At 41.1% G+C, this 18,780-nt stretch overlaps 1 protein-coding gene across 8 annotated transcripts in view; it reads left to right on the top strand.

Moving 5' to 3' along the window:
- Nucleotides 1–220: 220 nt before the first annotated feature.
- Nucleotides 221–18,780, top strand: part of STAU1 (staufen double-stranded RNA binding protein 1) — a 31,746-nt gene continuing 13,186 nt past the window's right edge. For 5 of the 8 annotated variants that reach the window (XM_034066691.1, XM_034066697.1, XM_034066696.1 and 2 more), the window contains exons 1-7: nucleotides 221–360; nucleotides 5,904–5,970; nucleotides 10,616–10,892; nucleotides 11,716–11,840; nucleotides 13,844–14,000; nucleotides 15,664–15,802; nucleotides 16,532–16,697. In XM_034066691.1, the coding sequence (XP_033922582.1) occupies nucleotides 10,700–10,892; nucleotides 11,716–11,840; nucleotides 13,844–14,000; nucleotides 15,664–15,802; nucleotides 16,532–16,697 (780 nt within the window). In that variant the 5' untranslated portion in view covers nucleotides 221–360; nucleotides 5,904–5,970; nucleotides 10,616–10,699. The remainder of the gene's footprint in view (nucleotides 361–5,903; nucleotides 5,971–10,615; nucleotides 10,893–11,715; nucleotides 11,841–13,843; nucleotides 14,001–15,663; nucleotides 15,803–16,531; nucleotides 16,698–18,780) is intronic. The other 3 variants (XM_034066695.1, XM_034066694.1, XM_034066692.1) reach the window with 2 other exon arrangements.

Here is an 18,780-nt window from a genome sequence, read left to right as displayed (position 1 = left end):
CCCCTGCTGGGCTGCGGTTCTCTCGCAGGTACGCCGGGACCTGTAGTCGCCGCGAGGGAGGCGGTGCTTGCCGGCCGGCCCCCGCGCCCATTGGCTGAGAGCGCAAGGAGGGCGGTGCCCGCGCGGGCTCGGCCGCGCTCGATTGGCTATTCGCCTGCCCAGCCTCCTCGCCGCGGTGCCGTCACTTCCTCCCCGGCCGGAGCTGGCCCCGCTCATTCTCTTTAGTGTTTGCCCTGTGCCCGCCGCCTCCCTCCGCTGCCGCGGTCGCCCCCGGCCCCCCCCCGGGACCCGGCCCATGGACTGAGCCGCCCGCTGGCCCGCACCACCCGCCGGCCCGGGAGCCGCAGCCCAGGCAGCCAGGTGAGGGGGGAGGCGGCCCGGGCTCCCCCCCCGGCGCCGGGGCGGGGGGTGGCGGCGGCGGCGGGGCCTAGCGGGGGCCGAGCCGAGCTGAGCCGGCGGGGCTGTGGGGAGGGGGCAGCCCCCGCGGCGGCAGAGCTGCCCCTCCGCGCCCCTCCCGCCCCGCCCGGGGCTTTGCCCATCTCCTGGGGGGGGTGGCGGGGCAGCCCCCGGCCCTGTCCCCTCCGCACGGCGGGGCCCGGCCGGGGGGAGCGCCGGGGGAGCGGGGCCGGCCCCGCTGAGCCGCGATGGGGCCGCTGGTGGGGGCAGCGCGGGTCCCCGCCCGCCATCCGAGTCCGAGCGGCCGCGGCGGCCCCGGCCCCTGGGGCGAGTGGAGGGGGCGGCAGGTGGCAGGGCCGGCCCTGGCGAGGGGGGTGCCGGCTGCGGGGCTGGGTCCCCCGGGCGCTGTGGGACGGGGCAGGGGTGTACCCGGTGGCCCGGGCAGGTGATGCCGGCAGTCCTGCTCTGCCCGGTGTGCCCGTTTCAGCTCGGAGGGTGACAGTGGCGGCTCCGGCCCCGCAGGAGCAGGGGTTGGTGCGCGCAGAGCTGGGTCAGGCGCTCTGAACCCCGTGAGAAGGTGGCTGCAGCCGCCCTGCTTCTCCAGGCTGCCCGGCGCGGGTGACAAGTCCCGGGCTGCGGAGTCTCGGGGCACATGATTTTGGTAACAAAACTCCCGCGACGGAGCTGTTTGACTGTTCCGATGAGAGGTGTAGGTGAGGTGACAGCAGCAGGAGACACCCCCACCCTGCACAGCTGACAGTGCAGACACTGAGACAGCCGGCTTTAGCAGCCTTAGCTCGCTTTCTGAACACCGGCATCATCCCACTTTCTCCTTGTTGTGCCCACTGGGTTCGGCAGCCATTGCTGCACAGGGCTCACTTGTCACTATTTCTTGAGCACAACACGAGTTTCTCAGGAGATGGAACAGCAACAAGTTCCTTTTAAATCTTTCCACTGTTTCTGCCTGTCCTGGAGGTGACAGAGGGATTGGTGTGGTCGGGTTATCCGTGTAGGTGATACTACAGCCAGTTCTCTGATGTATTCATCGGTTTAAGGCAAACCTGGGAGGAGCATCATTTGGAATGTAAATGAAGGCTAGGTGTATATATAGCAGTGCAATAAAATATCTGAATGAAGTCCTTTGTCTGCTTTCGGAATAGTAGATTTCTAAAGCCTTCCAGCCAGACCATGCAAGTGTGCTCTGTTCCCGTGCTCAAACGGCCCAAAATGTATTTTTCCTTAACACTCCTGACCATCAAACTTGAGCTTTAATGCCGTAGCTGTGAGGCAGTGAAGCGATCTCTGGTTTATCTGCCGATCATCTCCTGTAGCTGACAAATCTCTATGGTCAGGCTTAAAGAGGTGGAAATTTAAAGGGCCAACGGGTTGGATGTTTTACTGTGGTTTTGATTTTCTGATGTTGCATCAGAATTTCATTTCAAAACTGGCTTTAAAGGATCCATGCCAGATATGCTTCTTTTATTATTATTGTAAGCAGCCACTTTTCCTTTGTTTGACATTCTCCATAACATTTATCACTCATCGTCCTTTCGGTATCAGTATTAGGTGCTTTGTGGCAAAAATAAAGTACTCATAGGTTGAAATACATTTGGGGTGATTTAACTGCACAGTCAGAGCGAAACTGAAATCTGCCTCCCACACCTTGCTGAAGAACAGCAGCTTAGTTCTGTGGATATAGCAACTTTCAAACCAGATGGAATTGCTTTGTCTAGAGCCCTTGCCAAGGGGTTGATGATTTTATTAAGAGTTCTTGAGGATGTAGCTGCAACAATAGAGTTGATCCATGCACTGATTGCCCTGGTAGCTGTGATCAGTGGCTGTGGCTTTGTGACCTGTTTTACAGCAGGAAAAAAAAGTGTAACTCATGAAGCATTTTGTCACAGTAGTAATTCAGCTCGAAGTAAGCACTGAAGCCTTTATCCATGGTTATCACTTTCTGGTTTCATAGTTTGCATCATGTTTGGAACTGTTTTGCGTGTGCATCTCTTAGTTCCCTCTTTCCCTTCAGATTTTACTTTCAAATTTTAGCTTTTCATCACCAGTTTGTATTAATCATCCATGTCTTAGCTCCCCAATTCATTTGCTTAACATTTAGTGTTTCCACCCTTCAAAATTCATCTTACCAGGACTTGAAAAGATCATCTGTATCTGCAGAGATGGTAGCCTTTGAGGTGTACCTTGTCTTGCCCAAATATTGTACAAAAAGATTTCTTTAGGAAGAAAGCATTATTCAGCTGATGCTTTATGTGTAAATAACCTCAAATGTGTAAAATCTGTAGTCTTTTTCTCTGGGTTGGTAGTGACTATTTATTTAGTCTTTCCAAGTGTAAATAGTTTGATGATGTTCTTAAACACTGTTGCAGCAGTCAAACACTTTACAATTTAATGCTGTGTATCACAAAGCTACCACTGATGGGGGCTTTGAAGGTATATTAGGAAAGAAACATCTCAACAAGCTGCCTAAAATTTGTGGAAATCTGTTCTTCATGCTCCAAAATGGTCAGCGTGGGACAAAAGAGGCTCAGCCACCACATTTGAATTATTTAAAACCCCTTTTAAAAAGGGAGGGGAGAGGGAATCTCTAACCAATCCTTTATGTGGGTGATGAATGCTCTCTAGTATTCCCCAGCCTGCAGACAACAGGTGAAACTGTTGCTGCTGAATAGAGGGTCTGTCTTTGCCATGGCTGTAAATTCTGATTTGAGCTGGGGGTGCTGGCCTCTGTCAGAGCAGCTCAGCAGATTGTTCCTGCATGGCAGAGAAGTGCTATCGGGATGCTCAGATGAGGGTTGGTTGATACTGAGTGGCAATACAGCTACAGGAGTGTAAAAATACAGGTGACAAAGGGATTAATGAGTAAATGTTGCGCATTCCAGTGTCTGTTTAGGTATATCAGTTCTGCTTGGCTCCCACCTCTGATACCTAAATCCTTTTGCTCTGATTGGGGTTTGTGTTCTAGTTCTTCCTCTGTGAAGCAGGGATAAATGAACTTCCCTTCTTTGGGAACAGAGGTTGCTGATGTGGAGCAATTCATCTTCCTGGTTCTGTGACTGAAGGGTCAGTAAGTGTTCAGATGCACTACGTTGTGAAGAATCTACTTTTCAGAAAGAAATCAATGCTGAATTTAAAACCTCATTTCCTATAGCTAAAACATTCTCTTGGATATTGTTTATGGCATGATTTTTAGTTGGTGATGCTATGAAGTCCTTGTAATTTGAATCTTGATGGGTTTATCTGGTATCTGTTCTGTTTGCCATTCTATTCTGTTCTTGTTTCATAGAAAGCCCTCCCTGCTTGGTGCAGGTGAGTCATGAATGAATGCAGAGAATGCTCTAAATGCAAGTTTGTAACAAGTAGCATAATGAAAAGGTCATAACTTCCATCCTTCCGAATTGTGTTTCCTAAGGAATATTAGGACTTATTATAACCTTTCCATATTCTGGTCCTGATAATTAATAAAACCTGTATAACAGAATCATCAGGGTTGGAAGGGACCTCTGGAGATCATCCAGTTCAAAACCCCTGTCAAGGCAGGGCTACCTAGAGCAGGTTACACAGGAACACGTCCAGGTGGCTTTGGAATGTCTCCAGGTTATATCTCTTTGAGGATATAGTCTCTTTTGTATTTTCAAGTGGTTTATCAGGGTTCAGAGCAATTCTGTGGTAGGACCCACGTGAGATCCCCTTTTTACCAGACCTTTGGCTGAACAACAAGGCCATTCTCTTCTTCTGGTCAAAGACAGAAACGTGCTGTTACAGTCAGGTGAACAAAAGTGTGTTTACAGCCATGGGAATCTGGGATGGGAGGGACTGGAGGGAATGCAGCAGTCCGTCCCTCTGCAGGGCCAGGTATGCCAGCCTCCTTCTAAATAGATATTTATCAATTACTTAAAGTTTGCCAACAGTGGAGTCACCTCTGTCACCCAAAACAATATGGTTTATTGCAACCATTTATTGCAACCATTACTATCAGAAAGCATTTTCGTGGTGCACTTTTCAGCCTCTTGCTTGTTATGTTTTTCTAAAGCTGAGTGTCTTGCGCTTTTCCTGCTTCGTTTTTGCAAACTGGGTCCACATCCGTCTTGACGCATGGTACTTGTGTGGATGCAGTGCTCCTGCTGAGGGCTCGGTAACACTGGGTGCAGAGTAGGAGGACTTCTGCAGGTATCTCTCAGGTTGTTTTCCATTTCTGCATCTCAGTATGGTGATGACTTTTCCTAAAAGAGCTTGTGTTAGGTAATGGTGTTATGTTGGTTGTAGCTCTTCTCCCACCCTGCTGGTGTCAGCTGGTGCTTTTTCTGTCCTGTGTTTGATCTGCAGACAGCTCCTGCCCAGAACCTTATACTTGTTCCTGCTGCGATCAAGTGACTCATTCTTGAGCCTGGTTTAACCTCCAGAGATGGCTGGAGAACACGCAATTGTCTGTACAACTTGGGGTTTGTGTCTGCCTGGGAATATTATCCATTTCCTTACTTTCCTGGTGTTTAATTAAGCCTCCAGAAGAACTTGGAGGAGAAAAGTTGAACTGATAGGACTGTAATCCTCACATCTTCCTTCTTCACTCTCCTGTTAAACCATTAGGCACAATGTTTGCCTTTTTCAGGCTTTGTGTCCTCATCTGCTCTTCAGGACTCTTCCAAGATAACTGGTTGTAGCTCTAAGGTTCATTGTAGGATTTTGGAATGTCTGAAGTAAATTCAAGTACTTCTTTGTCTGTGTTCTAACCTTAATCAAGACTAAGATCTTGCCCATGATGCTGCTAGTGTTGTTGCTAGCATCTGCACGCTGTTGGCTTTGGCCATGGAAAAGAAGGATTAAACACTTTGTGCTATATTTGTAAGCAGAATAAAATATATTTTGATTTCCATTTAGAGCAGTCCATGCAGTGACAGGTTTCATACTCAGTACTGAAACAGCTTTATTCTAAAACAGTTTTAACTAGGTTGATTTCTTTTTATATGCCTGTTTATGAGTGAAATCATTAGACTGGAAACATAGCCAGAAGGTAGGATTTGTATCAGGTTTTTGCAGTTAATAGCTTCCAGAGTTTCTCAGGTTAGTGGCTTGCTTTTGGTTTGGCTGTGTGAATTAAGGTCTGGGTCTGATTTCAGTTGCTGATCTCTAGGGCTGTTAGGAAGAGGTTTAACTTCAGCGGAACTGGAAGCCTTACTACAGAAAGGAAACTGGCCAGTGACTCTTACAGTCCTGCAAAGAGCACTGTTGTGAGATTCCACTGCTTGTGTAAGAAAACTTACTTGGGTTTGAGGGGAAAAAGCAAGGAAAGATGACTCTTAGATCAGGTTGGAATTTCTGCTTGGAAAAACCAGTTTCTTTGAGCGGTCTGTCAGTGAGAGTTTAATGGTCAGACAAATTCTTGTCATCCAAATGGATGAGGCAAGCTGCATGTAGTGATAAGACATTGATACAGAAGATCTTTTTTTGTAGTTTTAGGAAGCAAAACGCTAACTCTCTGTTTTTCCTTTTAGGCATTCTACATCATAAATATCCTATTCAGAACTAAATCCAAATCTGCACTCTCTGGATCTCCTAAAGGTACAGGAAACTTACTTAAAACATTAAAGTTTCTTACCTTTTATTTGCATCATATTAAATAAACCACAAGTTGTGGTAAAACATGACTGTCCACAGGAAGTGTCTGGTTTTAGTTTGATCCTCTGGCTTCTATCTGCAGCACCTTTGAGAACTATAACACAAAGAAGCCCCAAGAGAACTTGATCTGACAATGCTAGATTCTTGCTTTTACGCAGGAAGATTTTACTTTTGGCTGAGTGGACAGAGGCAATGTTCACATCTCCGTGCATTTCTTTGCTTGCTTTTGGTTACCTTAATGACTTCCGAACTTTGCATTTTAATGTATTCAACATTTCTGGGAATGTTCCAGGCAGTGCTGTGCCAGAAGAAAATAGAAATCTAAAAACTGGAGTGGGGAACAGTGCTCTGTCGTCTGAAAATCCATCTCTGAGGTTGTTACCGGCCATAGGTCATTGAGTTGTTTGATGTAGTCATTACCATCATGAGGATAATGCTCTAGTGCAACTGTCTCAATAAAATTTAAAGTATTAACAGCTGAGTTAGCAAAAAGTAAGTGTGGAAGGGTGGGAAAGGAGCAGGTTATGTGATTAGTTGCTGGCAAAGACACTGTGAGTAGAACATTTGTTTGTTCATCTGTCTTTCGGTGTTTGTGAGTGGTTTTAAGTCCCAACCATTCTTTGTGTGTCGTATAGGGGTCACTTACCTGTACTATTGTTTGTCTTGTTAAATTTGAATTAACTAACCCCAATTACATGGAAAAATATCTGAAGTTCTGGCATCTCTGTTTCTGCATCCACTGGAACAGCCTTTAGAAGTTGATAGTTTCAGCTTTCTAGATTATGGTCCTTTTTTCTTGGATAGCTAGGACTTTGTAAGTCTGTTATAGGGTAGAAGGCATATTACTTTAGAAAAGCACTGTAAACCCAAAATAGAATCCCTAAATGACCTATAATTAAATGTGCAATGATGGACTGTTCTTGTGTCCTAGTGAAATACTTCACACGAGTCAACTACAGTGCCATACACTTCACAGGTAGCTGAAAAAATACAAACATCATTCCTGTTTGTTTTGTCAGCCTGGTCTTTGAAGATGCTTGTTAAAGTATGAGCTGAATGTTTGGAAAAGCAAATATATATTTGTGCATATAAACTTGCAAGGTATAATCTTGTAAGTTACTGTGTAATGTGTAAAATAGTCAGAAATTTGTAAAGTAGAATCTCAGCAATTCACGAGATGCTTTTAATGCCTACTCTGTTTTGGTGCCTCCTGAATTTAGTCTAACGAACTCTGAAGTAGTTCTGAATTGCTGACGACTTGCAGGATGTAGATTCAACTTTTGATATGAATGTAAAAACGTGAGATTGGTGAAGGAGAGAGAAACATAATGATGATGTAGCAGCAACTTATGTAGAAATGATACAACAGTTTATGAAGAAACAAGCATTATATTTGCTTAGGTTAAAAATGATACCTTCATTGGGAAAGTTTCATTTTCGTTGCACTTCGGCTCTTTCCCTGACAATAACTTTCTCTTCAGCTATGCATGGCCAAGTTCTCAGCTGCTTGAATGTCTTGGGGATAAAACCTGGACAGCAATGTGTTCTACAGGCTTCAGATTAATATTTCAAGTAAAGATGTAGCTTACCAGTTCCCTACAATTCCCTTTGGGTTAGGCATTGCAACTTATCTTTCCTTCACTTTCAGAAACAGTCATGGAAAGGAGCACTCCCAAGATCTTGAGTACATCTTCTCTTCCTTGATAAATTCATGGCTCCAGAGGCCACATTACAAATACAGCAATTTTGGTTATGAAATCATGGTTATATTTATAATTGCAAAGCATTCTGCAAAGAAACATGGGTGGGATTGTTACTGTCTTACAGATGCGTACAGTGAGCTGAGCTTAAACTCTTCATACATGGTTCCTTGTGAGGCTGAAAGTCTTTTGGATTCCCAGAAGGTGCATGAGGGCTGAACTCTTCAGTCTGATGGAGGGCTAGGGAGGGCACATAGTGGATTCCAGTGAGGTGTACTTCAAACACTTTCCTAGGTCCTTCCTTGTCTCTTTAGATGTGACCAAGCAACCAGACTGCTGAAGAAGTGGGCGATTGGTTTCCGTGTTGAGAATAAGCAGGTTATGAGCTATGGACATTTCTGTAGCAGTGTTTTTTGGTCTGGTTGTCTAATGTGCACTGCTGAAGTCTGTTTGAAATGGGATCAATTTCCAAAACCTTATCATTTCAAGCACTAGGATGTGACCTCAGGTCTGCACAGATTTTTGTGACTAATAGCTGACTTGTCTGTCCTGAATATTATTCTAACCAGAGGTGTTTAAAGAAAAGCTTTTCCAGGCTGAACACTGATGGCTGTAACTCTTGATGGAGAGAAAGCAGGGTACAGAGAGGTCTGAGCTGTACTGCTGTGAGGTTCCATAGTGCTCTGCCGTAAATATGGACAGTGAACTAATAATATGCTTGTCAGGGACTTCCCTTCTTGGGGGAGAAAATTTACCAGGGATTGGTATACTGTTCTCTGCATTGTGTGACTAGAAAACCATTTTAATGTATTCATAGTGGAGCAGAAATTCCATGTTCTGTTAAACCAGGTGATGGCAAGTAAATGAAGTAAATGAAGGATAATGCCTTGCTTTAACAGCAGAGTTCTGGCTCGCAGATTCTTCAGAAAAGAATTTCAAGCTGATCTGAAAGATCCTGAAGTTACTGACTTCAAAATGAAAACTTCTGGTGTCATCTTCTCAAAACGTTTGGGTTAGAAACTGTTTAACTTCAGTTACTGTGAAGGGCATTGCAGTTCAGCAGGAAAGGGGAATTAGCTTTTTTTATTGCACGGGATGACTTTATAGTCTTTTCCAGGCAATTATTATTGTTGTATTATGTTTGAAATATTTCAGCATTTCTAGTGATGCTCCTGGGAATGAAACTTGGTGATTATAAAATTATTACCCTGGAGTCTTATTCTACATCCTTCTCATCTTTGTCTCACCACTTCTTGGAGTTCCTTTAGACTGACTCCCTAATACCGTTTTCACAGTTACCATGCACCCAACATGTAATTTCTGCAAATTTAGTAGTCAAATACAGGATTTGTTCTGAGTATAATCTACATATAGGTCTTCTGAACTAATGAGATCTGAACTGATTTTGTGCTCTAGCACAGTTACCCAACCAGTAGTAAGATAAGCCTGACGTGTTTATGATGGTTTTTTCAAAGTAAAAATATTCTAGATGGTAGATCTCTTGGTGTATCTGTTGTTTCCCTCTAGCTTCTTTCTTCTTAGCACATAAATGTATTAATCTTCATATCCATGAATGTATTAGCCTAGGTTCTCCTCTTAGGCTTGTTTTGTCACTAACTAGCTAAAAACTTCCCTCTGACTCATTGCTGCTCCTCTTACATTTGGAAGTCCATTCACAGGTTCAGAATTTGAAGCTTACAGCGCACTAGTGGAGTTGTGTTGCTACTAATAGCTCCGTGGTGGTATCTGGAGCAGTGATTTCTCCTTTTGATCTATAAATTATGAGAGAGCAAACCTTTGTTTGCAGCCCCAGTAAAACCTGTCAGTGACCAGTGTGTGTGTGTGCACGAGGGGGTGTGTTTGTGTGTGAAATGTGCTTACTTGGCTGTAAAATTTATTTTTAATAAATAAATGGATACATGATCGTAAGTGGATATGGGCAGCTGAGCTCTGGCAGCCTTCAAAACAGCAACCTGTTAGTGTATATTTAGGTATAACTGTGTGAGCATGAAGATACTGTTGCATCCATGTGGAAGAGAAATCCAACACTAATTTGTTGGTGGAGGAAGGACCTATCCCGGTACTTCACATTGACTGGTGCAAGTTCATCGCTTGGAGGTGTTTTTCCTTAAATGAACATAGATGCCTATGAGCAGTTCTAATGCTTGTGGTGTTGCAAGGCCAAACAAATCTAAATTGATGCTTGAACTGTTACTGAGACATGTTCTGACTTAAATAGATGTAACCTTCAAGCTCACATGTAGCTTATAAAATTTAGGAACTCTTGCGTCTTCGCTTTTCCCAGTCATAGCTACTTCAGCATTTTCTGCTGGATACCACTTGTGCTCCCCACAAAAATGGGTGGGCATTCTTCTGGGTCATCCTGGGGGTAAAAAGTACACGATTATAATAAAGGGTTCGTGCTCCAAATAGTTGTTTTGTAAAGACTTCATTTACTGCTTGTCCTTCCAAATCAAAATCTTTAACTTCAAATAGTAGCTTGCCTAAAATGTAATCCGTTCATGAAAGTTGTTCTTGTTTAGTATATAAGCTGTGGCTATCAGTTTAAGTACCTGGATTTGTATTGTAAGTGGATTCAATGATAGGGAAAACAGATGGGTAGTTTTTTTAAATGAACAAGCATAAACAAAGCTTCTGTACTATTTTAATAAATGAAAGAAATGTGAAACTTAGATGATAGGGTGTATAGATTGAATATGCTATTAAAACTGGATGCATGACTTACTGCATACAAAATGAAAGTGGATGCTTGATTGAACACTTCTGCCCCTTTTTGCTGATGGAGAAATAATTTCAATAGATTGATAGTTAGTTAGAAAATGCTGAATATTTAGTATAATTTTTTTTTCTTCATGTTTGCATTTTAGGTCAGCAATTTGGCTCCATCACACTGAGTTTGCCTGCATTCAAAGCTGTTTCCCTACAGTAATTTGCTCTGGTTGGAAGTGAACATGTCTCAAGTTCAAATTCAGAATCCTTCTGCTGCCCTTGCAGGGAACCAAATATTGAATAAAACCCCATCTCTTTCACAGCCTTTGAGTATTCCTTCTACTACTAGTTCTTTGCCCTCTGAAAATGCAGGTAGACCTATCCAAAACTCTGCTTTACCCTCTGCATCAGTTACATCCACCAATGCAGCTGCAGGTAAGATTGAGTGTCTGCTAACTAAGTTTCAGTATTCTTAGTGTTCATAGTTTGCCATGATATATTCCTAAGGTCCTGCATCTACAAATACTTTAATATTTATCCAAATGCAGTAGCTTGGAATGCTTTCTCCCTATTGAATGAAGTCTGTTTGAGACAGATAGAAGCATACTCTTCCATGAAGTACTAATAATCAGCTGAAATGTTTGTAATAGTAAATAATATTTAACATTGTAAAACTGAATTTTTAAACATTTCTATCCAGCTTTTCTACAAGTGGCTTGTTTTAAATGTAAAAAAAAAAGTGGTTTTTGAAACAGTTTGTTTAGTTCTATTATCTTTAGGTCTTTTATGACCAATGTAGTGATAAATATATTGTGCTAATAAAATCTAACAGCAAGTAAAAGGTAATAAATAAAAAATAAATGATAGGGGAAAACAGAAGGAAGAAATAAATCAGTGTACTTTCTGAAATTACTCAAAGAATACTTAGAAGATTTGCTTCTTGAAATCTTCTACAAAAGATACAAGCTAAATGCGGGAGTCTTCTAACCTCAGACTTCTGGCTTGCATTGAAACATTACATTTAAAGATGCTGTCTTTCAGGCACATGATTTGCTTGGAAATCCCAGAGTTCAGTAGATTGCTCCCAGATTGCCTAACAGCAAAGCTGTCTGTTCCAGCAGATCTTTTCTGAGAAGGGCTGTGTTGCAGACAACTAAATTTTAAGCCAATGAGATTTTATTATTATTATTATTATTTAAAAAGTGCAGTAGAATTCATAGCAACCTGTTCATTCATCTCATTTTATGTGATCTTTCAGCTCCTTCAAACATGGCAAACCCCAAAGAGAAAACCCCAATGTGTCTTGTGAATGAGTTAGCCCGTTTCAACAAGATTCAACCTGAGTATAAGCTTTTGAGTGAGCAAGGTCCAGCTCATTCTAAGGTAAGTAGTCACAGAAGTTTCTTATTGCTGTTGTTTGTACTCTTTCAGTTTCATAAGTGGAGAAGGGAAGTATAGGTTTTTGGTGCAAGCTAGTACAGAATAATAAAGAGGAATGGGAAGCTCACCACAGTATTGATGGTAGGGAAGTGTGAAGCTGGTAGGTGTGTACTAAAAGTTTGTTTCTCAAAGTACACAGAGGTTGAATTTACCTGTTACTTAAAGCTGCCACTTAGCTTTTTTGAAGAGTTATTTATGCTAGGTCCATTATGAGATGCCTGGCTTTCATTTAATAAAGCCAGGTTTGTCCTTTGCACTCTTTACTAAAAAAAACAATATATTAAATATGGATGATGTTTTACAGTAATTTTCTAGTGTGATGTTTAGCTTTTGTTCTACATCTTGCCTGTTATGTAAATTTTCTGTGTTATTCCTGTGGTGCATTTTAATGGTTTGATATTAATCCCACCAATCTTTAAAAATTAGAATAGTTCATTAGTCCAAATTATCCTGTGAAAGGCAGGAAGTTCTAAGGCATTTATGTTTCTTTAGGAAAAAGGCTGTGTAAGGAATTGTGCTTACTACATACATTTGTCTATGTAGTTGGCAAGGTACAAATCTGTATTTGTTGATATTTCTGGATTAACTTTCAGTATTTAAGAGCTGTTCTCTCTTGTGCACATCATAAGTGAATGTTGCTTTGCTGTTGCTCTGTTTTAAATGAAAAAATTGCAAATAAAATGAACCTTTCTATCCTAATTGCCCAATACTCAGGAAACAAGGATCTTAGTATATATTCTTTACTGCCTGAAGTACAGGATGATTGAACAGAATGTTCAAGAACATTCACCTGTTCTGGAACAGTTACTTTAGCAAAATAATCTTTAGTTCTTCCAAGAATGCCAAGGGTAGATCAGCATATGCTGTTCATTCCATATCATGGTGTATCTTTTACAGTGTGTAAAAATCTTGGTTATATACAATTCCTCTGGTGTTCTGTTCTTACGTAGAGAGTCTGTCAGGAATACAGCAAATACACAAGCAGTTTGTGTTAGTTTAAAGAAAACTGAGGGAAGTGAGTTTTAGCATTACTAACTTTTTAAATCCATACTGAAGAGCTCTGTTGTATGAGAGGTGAGGTCCAGGCATACGAGGAAAATCAGCCTGGGATGTGTTTGTCTAATCTGACATTGTCTCTTTAAGATGTTACCTGGAACAGTGTTTGTTGTATGTTAGATTCCAATAACTTGGAGTTTAATAATATTAAGAACTAAAATGTGTAATGTCAGTGTCTATGTGCAAAGGAGACAAGGTTTGCATTTAGAAAAAGTACTGGAATGACATTCAGAGCAGCTGTTCACTTGTGTTTTCATTCTGGTTGAAATGAAGCTTCATTTAATTACCAAGGAGACCTTGGCTTGCTGTTGTCTGACTAATTTGTGAAAATTTAGGGCAATAGATATTCTTCCTTACCCCCCATACTTACAAAGTGCCACAGAGCTTTGCTTGGTAATCAAACAGGCTTGTGCTCACCTGTGGGCATGTAGGAGGTTTTATGCTGCAATGGGAAGTTACCTTTTTCCAAACTCCTGGAAAATACAGTGGAAAAAAAAAACCAAACCCAAAACACATTATTAATGCAAAAATTGAGTTATGTGGAATACAAAAGTCTGAATTTCAAGGCTGCTGTTCAGAGTAATGTTGGCATGCCAGCTGCTCACGTAGCTGTTACCTCTACACACACAGTGTCTTTTGTTTCTTAGCCTGTATGATCTCATGCAGGATGGTTGCGAGCTACAACTATTGTGAAATTCTTAGAATCAGGAAAATCCTATCCTTGTTTAAGGTGCTTAAAGTCTGGAGATGACATAGTAGTTGAGGAGAGCTTTGATTACTGTATTAACTTTTGCATCACTAAAAGACTCATTGTTTTGTGTAAGAGGGTCTATTAAGTTATGCAAATTCCAAAGCAGTTCATAATAAACCTCATGTTTTCTATTTCTGAGGTGTTTACAGTGCAGCTGACCCTTGGGGACCAGCACTGGGAAGCTGAAGGAACTAGTATTAAAAAAGCGCAACATGCGGCAGCTGCCAAAGCTTTGGAAGGAACAAAATTCCCTAAGCCTACGGCTCGTCCATCTCGGAGTGAAGGCAAGAATCCAGGTATGTGCCACAACAAACTGATTTGAAAGAAAGTGCACAGAATAAACCTTTCTGGTTTTGGTATGTATATAGAAGTTGCTTAAGGATGCATAAACCCAGCCATTCTGCATATTTAACAATGGCAGTCATCAGGTTTTCCTGATTTAATCTTTGGTAGTTTTAGGCAACATGATAAAAATAATCATATTAACAAATGAAAGTCATAGGGGTTTTCCATCAAGTTATTCAGGCTTGAAGGACCCACTGCTTAGCTTACTGTTTTGTATTGTAACACTTGGTGAAACCCTGGAAAAGATGTTTATCCTCATCTTAAAAAACCCTAAGCCCTAAGTACAAAGAAACCAACTGACCACACATGACAGATTTGGTCACAGCAAGGAATAATCTTTTGCACAGGCAGAAGAATGTGTTTGGTGATTCTCATATGGTCATTTAAGAGCTTGACAGTCAAGATTTCTTTGGAAATGTTTCATTAAAAAAAAAAACCAACAAAACAAGCAAACAAACCCAATACAAACAAACCAACCAACCCAACCTCTTAAATTTGTGTTGAGGGATCAGATCAGAACTTTGGAATTTGCTTCATTTGTACTTCCTTAAAGAGGCATAGATGTTGATTTGTATAAGAGCATTGAAATTGTAGTTGCTGTGTTTAGGGAGCTTCTTAGTTTACTGAGATTGCTTTCAAGATATATTTAAAATGTAAAATTCAGTATGAACTAGCTTCACATCTCAGCTGTACATGAGATTGCTTCGGATTTACTCATAGTGACTTGAATTCAAAGCTATTGGAGTAGCATTAGTATGTTCAGCAAAGGTTCAAACCTTTAGGTTAAAGGTTTGTGTTGTGTTCTGATATTACCTGAATTTTTTCTTTAGAAACACTTTATGCAGTCAACAGTAAAAATCTTAGAAGTCAGCAATCACTGATTTTGTCTGTGAAACTGTTCCATAATTTCATTTGCTTTTGGCAACTGCCCTGCAACAAAGCACTGTTATACCTGAGGACACATGCATTTTTGATCCAGTGAGGCCTGTGATAAAAAAAAAGAACCATTTACATGACTGTTCTTTCTCAAATGAGAATAGCCAGGGAGTCAATTCTTCATCCACATGATATCTGCATTGAGAGAAATGTTTATAGCCTTCGGTGGCAATATACCTTCCTTTTGAGTAGGCCAGTTGCAATTTAAAAGTGAAGAGTCATAAACCCCCTTCTTAGGTCATAAAGTACAAAGAGAAACATTTGTTCATTCTCAGTAAACAACAGACACAGAAGGTATGTAGCACGTCTGTTAATTTAATTTAAATGTATTCTGGGGGAAAGAAGTTTCTGTTCTGCAGACCACGTTGTTAGATACCCTCTAAAACCAAATTAATTGGTAGCTTCACAACTTTAAAACAAAACAAATAAAAAAGCCTCCAGCAAATTCACTTTTCTGTATCGGGATTTATCACAACTAATACCAGTCTGCTAATTTACTATGCATCAAATAGACTTTTTTGCTTTGTGTTCATTAGCATTTCTATTCAGCATTCATTAATTTATGATACTCCATGTGGCAAAACTTGAGCTGATTTTTCACTGCTTTGAGACACACAAGAGTTTAGATTGTTTCAGTTCCTGTGACAGCTGTACAACTCTATATTCCTTTTTATTTAGACAGCGTAACCCCCACAGTGGAGTTAAATGCACTTTGCATGAAACTGGGAAAGAAACCTATGTACAAACCCATTGATCCTTACACGGGGATGAGATCCACTTACAACTATACTATGAGAGGTGGTACTTATCCTCCACGGTATGTATTGCTTAAGTTTTTGGGTTTGCAATCTCATTTCCACTCATCATCTGAGTGCTTTGATGCTGTCTTCTCAAAATTAGCTAAAAATAGTATGGCCCTTAAGGGGATATACAGCTTGAAACACAGCCAACTTATGAGGCCAAAGGTTTTGATAAGTACACCCTATTAATATCTGTAATTTGTCTTATTTAAGTTGCTTTTTTTTCTTTGGGGGTAGGGCAAGAGGAGGAAAAAGGGAACTGAACCAAAGAACGAAGCTTTTTTGAGGGCATTCGGATATAGCCAGCTTCATGAAATGAACAGCTAAATATTAGCTATATATTTCTTGTGTTTCCTTTCTGTGGAAAAGCAAAAGTGAAGGAATCAGTTTGATGCTGTTTCTAAAGCTATTTAAAAGAAGCTTCTGTTAAAGGAATTTTATATGGGCATAGGAATTGAGAATTCCAAACTCTCTGGCTTGACAAGCCTATAAAAGCATGGTTACATTGTCTTTCTCTGTTCTAGTTGGTTAAACACTTATAAAACAATAAATGTTGATATTCTGTTTCAGAAATCTCTCCCTAAAGTTTTTTTATAGACTTTAAATCAAAATCTGGCTTTTTAATACTTGGGCTTCAGTGGTGAGTCATGGTTACTGATATCTGAGAGATTCATCCACATGTAACTTATATTTCTGTTTATTTTGTAGGCCAAACTCTTTGCTTATTTAAATCCTTCTTTTTGCAGGTACTTTTACCCATTTCCTGTTGGGCCCTTACTTTATCAAGTTGAGCTTTCAATTGGAGGGCAGCAGTTTCACGGGAAAGGAAGAACAAGACAAGCTGCTAAACATGATGCAGCTGCTAAAGCACTGAAAGTTCTGCAGAATGAGCCCTTGCCTGAGAAACCAGAGGTGGGAATTAATCTTGGTGTTGTAAGCATAAACTACTGAGATAAACTGAGATACTGTTGTAGGTTTTCTTTCCTTATTAAGAAGTAAAGGACAGTTATGAAATTCAGTTTTGCTTAGTAATGTTGACCTACTTGTGACAATAGAAACAGTTTGATTTAAAAACATAAATTTCTGTGAAACTAAAGTTTTTCTAAATGAATTTATGTTATTTCTTTTGCTGTTGTTTTTTTCTGCAGCAATGCTATAGACCTCTGTCAGATATGTCAGTGCTCTGTCAGAGCACTGGAAGCATAGATAGGAACTAATTTCTTATCAGGTACAGATCACATGCAACCTTCTGAAGAAGTATGTAAATGAGGTGCTTGCATTCTAGTATGGGCAACCTAGAAATCATGCATAAATTTGCTTCCTGGGCAAAGTTCCTATGTGATTTTTTGAAAGAACCATGGACATTCTAGAAGAGAGAGAATTTCATGGAAGTAATAACCTTGTTCACACATTTTAATATGAATATAAGAAGCAAATTTTTGTCCCTCAGTATATTTATAGCTGTCCAGCACTTTCCTTTCTGAGACCCTGTCACTGGGGTTTTTTTCATGCTTTTTTTTAGGTTGCTTTAGGCAGAAGGTCTTATTGTGCACACACAAGTTACAGCTTCTGGGGCTGGCTGACTGTGTCCACCCTCTCCTTAGGTGTTGGCTGATTGCTACAAAGAGTGCATTTAGTCATCCCTTTATGGGCTCATTATACCTGAATTATGAGCGCGTGATGTTAGAACTAAGAGCAAGAGCCCCACTGGTGTACTCCATGCTGGCATGTAGATCGTGTTGAGGAGGTGGGGGACATACAATACAAACCTGGAAGCAAGAGAGACTAGGACACTGCCAGAGAGGTGAGAAGGAAGTGGAGGTCAGACTGGTAACTTACAATCATGAGAACTTGCATGGATGTCTGTCTGTGTGCTGAGAAAGAAGGAACATGAAGAATTAGGCAAGAAAGTAATAAGGGATCTCAGACAAGGAACAAAAAATAGCTGGGAACTACTAGGAATGGCAGAGCAAGAGGATTTAGGAAATGTGTTGTAAAGCCAAGGGACACTGAGTTTAAAACTTTGAAGTGTATTTGTGGGAAGGAGTATTGCTCAGATAATTAAGCCAAAGCACTGCATTTTATAGTTCAGGGAAGAGGCCTAGGAGGCACTGATGGTATTGCTTTGGGTAACAGAAAGCTCTCCTTGAGGAACGTAAGTTATTGAATGATGGAGGATACCAAGAGCCAAGGGATTACAAATGCTACTGGGAGAAGAGGGATGCAGGGAACAAAAGCTGAAAGAGTGGAGATGAGTTCTGCACTGATATCCAGAACTGGTGAAAGGCAGAGTGTGGTCAAAGACAAGCTATAAGCCTTCATGCAGAAGAGGTCAAGCCTGAGGGTGACCCCCAAATTCTTGAGTATTGTCATTCTGTGCCAGTGATGCACAACATCATCTTTTCTGCACTCACCCTCGTAAAAGGTATCATACCATCATCAGCCATTTTTTCATCTCAGGTAGCAAAGTTCTGCATCCTGGACCTAAGGAGTCCCAACTGTGAGGAACATAATAGGATCACATGTGACTTTTGTTCACTTTTTTAGAAATGCTTCTGTACAAGTGACTTCTTGAATAGTGGTAGAGTTGTGTTTAAAGTTGAGTAATGTGAGGTCTTCAGAACAAACACTGCAATTGTCTTTGTGACCACATATCCTTTTTTGTAAGATGTGTCCTTCAATGTAAGGGGTGTAAAGCAGGAGGAAAAGGAAGAAAAACTATGGAGTCTCTCCTTTTTGTAAGGACATCATAAGGGAAATACTATTGTGAATGATGCAGGAGATTTCAAGAAGAGAGAATTACTTTATGAAGAAACCAGCTGCAAGCTCAGTGGGAACTGAATGCTGTCTTGACCCTGCTATTTTGCTGAGCAATTCACTTACACTTTCATGAGAAACATGCATTTGTCATTTTACTTTTCTATTTGTTTGACTTGTCTACAAAAAGAACAGTAAGAACTGCAGCTATGCTTAAGGAGAGCAGTCCTTTGAATAG

Source organism: Melopsittacus undulatus, chromosome 10, assembly GCF_012275295.1.
Source record: "Melopsittacus undulatus isolate bMelUnd1 chromosome 10, bMelUnd1.mat.Z, whole genome shotgun sequence".
Taxonomy (NCBI): Eukaryota; Metazoa; Chordata; class Aves; order Psittaciformes; family Psittaculidae; genus Melopsittacus; species Melopsittacus undulatus.
This window is presented reverse-complemented; position numbering and strand designations above follow the sequence as displayed.